Here is a 9728-nt window from a genome sequence, read left to right as displayed (position 1 = left end):
ATATTTTATTGACATTAAATAACCATTTTTAAATGTTTTTGAACCCGAAAACCTGAAAAAACCTAGAACTTAGTGCGTCCAGCGAACACTTACATTGATATGGTTACTGTACCTATACTTTTAGGTATAGGTATCAAAAATTGATGATTTAAGTTTCAATTAATATGTAATGATTTATGTTTAACACCCACTTGAAAAAAGTAAACTGAATATTGTGAAAGTAATTCGAAAAATAGTTTTTAATTGATCTTTTAGTTTACTTGGGATCGGTTTTAAAATTATATTATCATACTGGAATCAGTTTTTTAAATTTTAGTCTTGATGTGAGTTAAATATCTCCATGTGAACTTGTATAATATATTATGAAATAATTGGAAAAGATTTGACAGATCGATGTAGCTTATATGATATAAATAATTATAACTATTATAATATAATATATTAATTATTGTTATTTTTATAATGATAATAATTATTACTAGGTACCTATACAATATTTTAGAATATATTTAAAGGATCTTATTAAATTAATATTGTTTTGAATTAATATACCTACCATAATTTAATTATAATCTAAATTCTAAACATATCAATATATCAATATTTTCTTCGTTATTTCTTTAAGTACACGGTGGACGACATTTAAAATATTGCCAATATATACCTTCAACCGGAATCGTTGTTGTATTTGGAGCGGCAAAAATGAATTGCCTATAATTTCGATCAAATATCATTAACTTCTTACAATGTCTACAACGGCCAATAAGATTGGCACAGGTCCATAGATTATGAGGTATAGTATGCCTCTTAAATTTTACACAATTATCCATTATACATAAAAATGATAAATCCAATAACGTTGGCACTTTTAATACACCAGAACATTCATTTTTGCTGCGTTCTTTAAAATAATAAAAATCATTAAAATTATTAAAATTATTATTCAAAATATTGAGTCTACGAAAAACTTTATCCAATAAACTATCTGGAAGGCAGATTAAATTGTTGCCATCAACATATAGAAATTGGAGATCTGAAAGTTCACCGACGAAATGAGGTAAATATTTCTGAAAAAAAAAATGATTAATGAGTAATGATGTTTGGCAAAAGTAAAAAGACTACTCTAAAAGACTACTCTATTTTTTTAAAAAAAATTCAAATCAAGTATATTTGTATTATATTTGAAAGATCTTAATACTGGTAAATAAGCTAGATTAGAAATTTTAAAAATATTAAACTAGCTTCATAAAAATACGAAATATAATGTAACAACACAATTTAAAATTCTTGCAATACAGAATAATTCTTCAATATATATATACATATTTTTTTTATTACAATAAAACAATAGATAAATTCTACAAATAAATTATGATTTTAACTTTTTTATGTACTTTCTAATGATCTAAAACAAGTATCGTAAAGATTATATTAATTATGTTAATTCTTATAAATTGATTTTAAAAGTACTTTATTCTTAATCAATTTATAAATACCTATACTGGGAAATGGGAATATATAATATTTTCTGCTATTTTAAATTTTTGAACTTACTTATTTCTTCTAATCTTGGAGAAGGGAAATCTAAAAGGCTAATTGACTAGCAATAAACTGTTGAAGTTAATTTGGAAGCTTTTTTTTCATTTACGAGTATTGTGGTTGTTTAATATCTTTTGAATAGAATTTATTTATGACAAATTATTTTTTTATTTTGAATGATAAATATAAAACATAGGTTGTCAAATGGTATTATAATATTATTAACTAATTAAATGTGCAAAATAATTTTTTTCATCAACACCAAAATTGATAGAGTATAGAGTAATTTATTGTATTTTATATTTCTATATAATTATATAAATTAGCTATATATACTTAGTTTAAACTAAAATTATTACTCATATTGGAAGGTTAGTACTTCTAAAATAAAGACACTTTTAAATATTTTAAATAATATTATACGTAATAATGTTAAAAAAAATATTTATTAGTTTAGAAATAATACATATATTATATAAAATTATTTATTTTATATGCTTTTGACTATTGCGATTTTTTTAATATAGATAGTATAATATTAATTATTTAGGGTTCGGAAGTTAATGATCTTAAATACATTAAAAAATGACCAAAACAATATACAAATATGACTTAAAAATTACGAAAAATGACCACCTTAAAAATTATAAATATTTGTTTAAAATTGGTAAAAATACAAAATATAAAAAAATGTAAAATGCATTAGCTTCCGAGCCCCATTAATGTTAAATTGAATGTGTAGATCTTGGTTGTGATATTAATACTTTATAAATTTTGCCAATATATGAGTATAATCAAGGTCATCAACATAATCGGTTTTGTCAGTAGATACAGGTAGTCTAGAAATCACTTATCGATTCCTCCATTTAACAATTTTTACCCGTGATCATTCTGTTTCCTTAATTTTATTAAAAAAAATATAATCAAATTTAACTTAATCATGTAACTAATAAATAATTAATTAAAAATTATAATAAAATAGGTACCTAAGTAATTGTTTATTCTCATAAAATTTGCATTCAAGTGAAAACTTATGAATTATAAATTTATAATGGTACAATGGTACATGTATCAAGTGTATAGATTTGAAGTTTTGAAAATAATTACTTAAGTATAGGCAGAAGTAAATGAAGTATGAAAAATTGAAATATTTTACCGATCACCAATAATAACATTTACATATATTATAAATCTATAATATAACACAAAATAAGTAGGTATCCATCATTTAAATATTAAGATAAAAATTTAATAATATGATAGAATATTCATAATACATAAAACGTTTTAAATGTATGTAAGTTATTTTTTTAACATTCCGAGTACTTTTCACATTTAAATAACATCTATTATACTATGTATAATAGATACATTATAGTGTGAAAGTGTTTATAAAAACTGAAAAAAATATTTACTGTGTATCCATTGTATATTATATATATATATAAATATATAAGGTTAAAATAAATAATAAAATTATAATTATAATCAAAAACAATATTGTAAAATAATAAATATAAGTAATAAGTAATATATGTAAATTTTTTATAAATTGTTTTTTCAAAATGATGAATAATTGTTAAGTATCTACCTATAGCTAACAATTTTATTAAACAATAGTTTTTATTACAATTTGATGATACAAAACTATATATCATAGCATAAAATAGCTATAGAAGTACGATTAAATTATAGTTTTTGTTTAGAAAGTTTTTATCTCCTGGCTGAGTTAAAATCGCAGAACTTTAAATTGGCGAAATCGATAGGTTGTTTTAAACACAAATGGTGAAATCGATATTGGCAAAATTGGTGTACCATTTTATTCTAATATAAAAAAGTCTGATGGAATAGAGTTATTAAGTAATAGGTACCTAGGAAAATACGTAATTCCGGGGGTGGAGAATATGGGGATAAATTAACATATTATAGTGATGGGCAACGATATAATTTCAAATATCGATATCGTATCGCAATATCGTAGTTCTTGCAATATTGATATTGCATATTCGTATTGAAAATATATAAATTTTAAAATTATAAATTAATTTTAAATAATAATAAAAAAAAAAAAATGAATAAATTAAATATAATATATAAGTTCTTCAAACGAGTTCAAAATTGAACACTAAAAATATAACTAATATGTTTATTATATAAACCAATTTATTAGGTATTAATCCATTTAAATTGTTGCTAGCAATAATAAAACATAATATAACATATTATATAAGTTGCACACGTTCGATGTAAGTCCACGGATAATCATAATATGCTCGTATAAATATAAATTAAATAATAATGCCAGCGGATATTTCCGGTTTGTGTTAGATTTTAGTGTTCATACTTCATATAATGTAATCAAATTTCAAAAAAGTAAAAATAAATAAAAACGATGATTAAAATTTATTTATTACAATACCGCGTGATAATATATCGAATTATTAAAAATCGAAATCGATATAAAATATATGTTATGATATCGATATCGTATCGAACTATCGATATCTTTGTCCATTACTAATATGTACTTTGTTTATGTGTTGTTATTTTATTTAAATTCTAAGTTTTGCTTTAAAAAATAACAATATCAATTATTTTTTTAATTGATTATATTAAATTATATATTTGTCATATATTAAAGAAAAAAAATAAGTTAAAAGTAAAAGTAAAAATAAAAAGCTTATAGGTAATTTGTAAATAACATAATTGTAAATAAATAACTAGAAAAATACAGTAATAACTCCTATATTTTTAGACTACATGGTATTTAAAATTTCTAGGTGTGTTAGATGATAAATCGAACTTACTAAATTATTGTTGGATACTGACAAACTTCGTAGATTTTTCAGATACATGACTTCATATGGCAATTTCATTAAACCGATTGAATTTATTTCCAATACATTTAACGTTTTACTTATATTGTCCATAGTCATCCAATCCCAGGCGAAATTTTCACCACAATCTGGCATATTTAGTTTGCTACCATTTAGGCTAAGACTTGAAATTTTTAAATTTCCAAGTTCTGCAGGTATATAAGGTAAATCGCAGTTTTCCAAGGCGATTGTTCGTAGATTATTTAATTTCAAATTTTGAAACAAATCTCTACTGTTAATGATCCCGAAAATGTTGAAAATATCGGTTTTAAAGGATTTGCAGATTTTTAAGTTCAGACTTTTAGCGAGGGACATTAGATTCTTATAAAAAATCTTTACCCTGTTGACATCGTCAGACAAAATAAGCAACTCGTGACTAGGTTCTCGAAACAGCAGCACGATTTTCATCTCATGATAAAGAACACCATCCAAGTTTTCAAGCATGTACGAAGATTCCACTTGATTCGAGCTCATTTTTATAAACACAGTGTAAGTGCCGTTTACATCATTGATTTCGACGATTGTATGGTTCACCCGCGTCCCATATCTGCGTTCCGAGGTCTTATCATTTAAGAAAACATATCCCGTGATTGAAATCATTATTATTTTTTGTTTTGTAATAATGTACTTTTTAAAATGGTCGCGCACTTGAAATTTGACTGCGTATGAATTGCACAATGTTGGTTTAGTCACGTTAATTTTTACTGTACCTGAATTACCTCACCACTACATGAAATTTAAAGAGAATTTATGAATTAGAACAGCAGTCGTCGGAGAGTGCACGAAGGCCGATACTTTAATTTCTGATGTAACAACTATAAACTTCGAACTATCGATGTGCGGATCGTATATTAACACTTTGATATAAATGCGCAGTTGTATTTGATATATGTATACATAATAGTGAGGAGTGATTACCAATCGGAAACCACCGTTTACTGTTTATACTCATAATATTATAGTAATCAATAATTTGTAGCTTGTTGCATGGGAAATTATCACACATAACCAGCTGAGGTAAACGTAAATAACCACGGTATCTCAGCGGCTCAAAACAATTTTATTTGCTTGCATAATTATGTATGTATATGTATGTTTTATATAAAATAATAAAATACACTTGTCGAGCATTATTGGATTAAAAAAAAAATATATATTATTATTACAAAACACAGCGACAATAGTAATACAGCAGAATACGTTAAACGCAATCGTAGGCAGTTCAACATTTGTGCACTAGAGCGCGCTACTTAATAGCTTCGTTATACCCCTGTAAAATACGATATTGATCTGGGGCTGCGTAATCATGTGTGGGGTGTATGGGAATTGCGAATCGTCACGACGGCAAAGTAAACTATATCACCGTACATTGAACGTACCTTAATGCATTTTTGTTGGCTGATTGATAAACATTGTTTACATTGATACGTCGTGTGTTCATATATTATGATTTATGACGATCGAAGGGACTCGGCTAACACATGGGCAGTTGGCGAATACCATCGACTACAAAATTGTTTTTATTTTTTCGATATCAGGACCACAAAAAAAAGTTATTTTAAAACTTAAAGTTAGTACATTATCTGTCATTTCATTGACTTTTTTGATATTTTAATTTTAAAGTGAATTATGATTTATGAGCATTTTTAAATATTAATGATTTACAAAGTCATAAATCACTTAAAAATTAAAATAGTTTGAAAATTCAACAGTAGAACATAGATTACATTCTTATCTTTAAATTCCATTAAAAAAGACAAATTCCCTCTAATAATTAAGGTAAACACACAAAATTGGAATTGTTGAACTTATATTTTACCATGTTATTCGTTGATAAGACGGAGTCAATACGCGTGGTTACATAAATATTTGATTCTATTTTCCTAAAATATTAATAGTGGTAACACCAGTATGTAATAAAGTTTAAATATCACAGTGGGGTACTTTCAAACAGTAATGATATTTGTACTATTGAATTCTATGAATTAGTTGAATAAGCAGTTTATTCAAATAATTGTGTAGGTTTCCAGAATATCCAGTCCGTGATAAAATATGTTGTAAATTACATAAAATTTATAGAATGTATACTATACTTTATGTTAATATTTGGTTTGTACACCAAACTGAACAATGAGAATTCGGGAAATAGTAAAATAAAAATGGCGTTAAGTTATAAATACCTTTTAAATAGATACATCTACTTAGTACTTACATTATTATAAAAATAACTAGGAATATGTGATACATTTTGATTGTAATGATAAAAGTGATAATATATTTATAATAATTTGGAAAAGTTATGATATATTTAAATAAATAATAACAATCATATTATTATAGGCGTGCGTAGGTTTAATAACGGTATGGATATGGCAGTGAGATGGAAAGAAATTGAGTAGATATTGGAGGGGTTGTTGAATAAAAATTTACAAAAGTCTTCTAATTTATACAAAATAAAAATAGTTGGTAGATTTTATTATATTAATTCAATAGCACCAAATTTCATCTTTATGCATGGCAGCTGCCATACATATTATAAACGTGTGGTAGCTGGTAGGGTATGCGTCTATAGAAGAATTATGGAAACGAATAGGAAGAATTGAGTTTTTTGTCTATTTGTATCATGTCCACGTACTATTTCTGTTTATTAAATAGTTTATAATTATATTATTATATTTTTAGTAATCATTTTTAATAAACAAAATACTTTATTGCCATATTATTATAAGTGTTAATACATAAATCGTATAGAAACCGTCAACTGATATAGACATCTACGATCTGCTAACTGGTGATCATCCACTTCACTGCCATAGGTATATTACATGTTTACATTATTACCGTTTATTTATTATGGTTAATTTAACATGAAGTCCATAAATAGCTATAGATAACTAAAGATTCCTACTGGTTATAATATAGAACTACTTATCGTTGAAAATCAACTGTGTGTTTAATCTTTGGTAAATAAGCTAGCTAATATTCAGATAGATTGTATTTTAATGTGATTGTATTGGTTTTATGGTTTATACTTATTTTTGACTGGCTTAAAATTTGATGAACTATGCCATTTATAATATATTTTTTAGATAATTATTCATAAACGGTTGAAGAATTTAATTGTTTCAACATGATAGTTATGATTTGACTTTTAAAAATATATCACTATTTATTCATATAGATACATGTATTTTAGATTATAAACGGAGCAATGAGTGTATTTATATATTTATTTTATAATTAAGTTTTTTTTCTTTTTCTATTTAAGGCAATAAAAATGCTTTGATTTTAAACTTGGAGAGAGTTTTTGACTATTCTTCATGTATTATCTAAAAGCAAAATAAATGTATTTAAAAGCTAACTATATAAAAATAATATTTCAAATTTAACCTACCTATTATAGAGACACGGAAATTTAAATGTATTAAAATTGCTAAAAATGTATTGTTAAGATAGATATATTTTTTTTCCGTGGAAATGGGACAATTTAACATCACAATATACGTATATCTGATATCATTCTCTATAATCATAAAATAATTTATAGTGATATGAAAAACAAATTTTTATTATAGTTGAATTAGTTATTATTTTAAAATTAAGAAAATATTGTTAGTAAAAATAGAGAATTATAATAAATTGTTTCAAACCTTAAATTTTGTTTTAATTTTAATTTTTTGTAAATTACGATTTACTTGATAAAATAGTTGTAAATTTATATTAAAAAATTGACACTTACTTAATTTTTAATTTATTTTTATTTTTTACATAATTTCTGTACAAACATGTTACATGGTAGCTACCTACACGATGAAAACAACTGATAACAAATTCAATACTTTAGGTAAGAGACTTTTAAAATTAATTAAATAGTGTTTTGGTAGTCCATTTATTTTAATTTATAAAAGAAACAATTATTTTAACATTTAGTTACAGATCACAGTGAATGAAAACACAATTACATGAACTACATGTCTACATGACATATCCATGTTGTCCCCTAAATATAATTACTGATAAAAGAGTCTAAACATATTCGAATAAAACAAATATTTTATATAATTTTGAACATAAAATTACATAGGTATATTTCCTTAAATTAATAATAAAATTTGCAGTTACTATTGTTAATGTATATATGTTTTTTCAGACAAAAACTATGTAACATATGTAATAATAATAATAACAAAAAACAAAATTTAAACATATTTTAGCAAAAAAAAAAAAAAATAATAAAAATATTGAAAATGCATAAAAGTTAAGTATATATAACCACATAATATATTATATTAAAAAATAATATCATAATTATTATTTTTGTTCATAGGTAGTTTATCAGCGAATAAAATTAAAAAAACGATATCGAATTTATAAAAGGGCATAGTAAATAATTATATAGGTATTAGAGAATTAATTTAAATAGCTAGGTCATATTATTTACATAATATAAATTGTAAATTTTTTAAGAACTTTACTGTAAATAATGTAAATAATTTTATATATAGATGTAAACTATTTTCCATGTTTTTAATGTATCACCGAATATATCGATAGACTCATAATATTTTAAAAGGTATCTGTAATAATTATTGTACAAGATGAACAAAAGTTGCGTTCATAATCACATTAATTTATTAATGAATACAACATATTAAGTAGTTCGCGACGCAACTTCATAACGAACACGGATTGATTATAAAATCACCTGGGTCGGTAATCGGCGTAGTATCTGCCACTATCGATAATAAAAATAGCAGAATAACATATCAAATACCCATTACCCATTACCCGTACATATATAAAATGTTATTACACAAATATCACAGTATCTATCTCAATAATACTGTAAAATACGTATTTTACTAGCAATTTGAACACATACATGTAATACTACCTACACATTTAAGTAAATAAACATCAAACGTTTTCGATAATAATACTCATAAGTCAGGAACAATCAAATAGCATATCGGTGTACTTAATAAATAATACATTTTTAAATTCTCCAATATCTGGCAACATATTTTTATAATTAATATATTATATACTATAAAGCGTTTAATTATTATGTAATATACTAAAATAATATAAATCCTTAAATTAAATATTCAGATAGATTGAAATGAATTGATCACAAACGGCATGAATAAGGTGCATATCGCAGCAATGCTGACAACTCTGTCTGAATTTCTTACCTGAAAAGGAAGGTAGCGTTTGGCGTGTATTTATTGAACTATAAACCGGCACCGGGCCGAATGTGGTAGGAGTGCTAGTCGTGATACGGCACAAGTGGAAATGCACAGGTATATCTGG

General features: G+C 24.5%; 1 protein-coding gene across 1 annotated transcript; it reads right to left on the bottom strand.

Moving 5' to 3' along the window:
- Positions 1-620: 620 nt before the first annotated feature.
- Positions 621-5015, bottom strand: LOC112598797 (leucine-rich repeat and death domain-containing protein 1-like). The gene is made up of 2 exons (XM_025345419.1): positions 4347-5015; positions 621-1067 (listed from the first exon to the last, which is right to left on the bottom strand). The coding sequence occupies exons 1-2, from the start codon at positions 5013-5015 to the stop codon at positions 621-623; spliced, it is 1116 nt and encodes a 371-aa protein (XP_025201204.1).
- Between the last annotated feature and the right edge of the window lie 4713 nt (positions 5016-9728).

This window comes from Melanaphis sacchari, unplaced genomic scaffold (assembly GCF_002803265.2).
Source record: "Melanaphis sacchari strain LSU unplaced genomic scaffold, SCAv2.0 Contig0_pilon_pilon, whole genome shotgun sequence".
Classification (NCBI taxonomy): domain Eukaryota; kingdom Metazoa; phylum Arthropoda; class Insecta; order Hemiptera; family Aphididae; genus Melanaphis; species Melanaphis sacchari.
This window is presented reverse-complemented; position numbering and strand designations above follow the sequence as displayed.

Coding starts and splice junctions, on each gene's coding strand:
- LOC112598797 (XM_025345419.1), bottom strand. CDS start 5,015: ATGATTTCAATCACGGGATATGTTTTCTTAAATGATAAGACCTCGGAA. Junction 1,068..4,346: donor CAGTATCCAACAATAATTTA/GTAAGTTCGATT, acceptor TTTTTTTTTCAG/AAATATTTACCTCATTTCGT.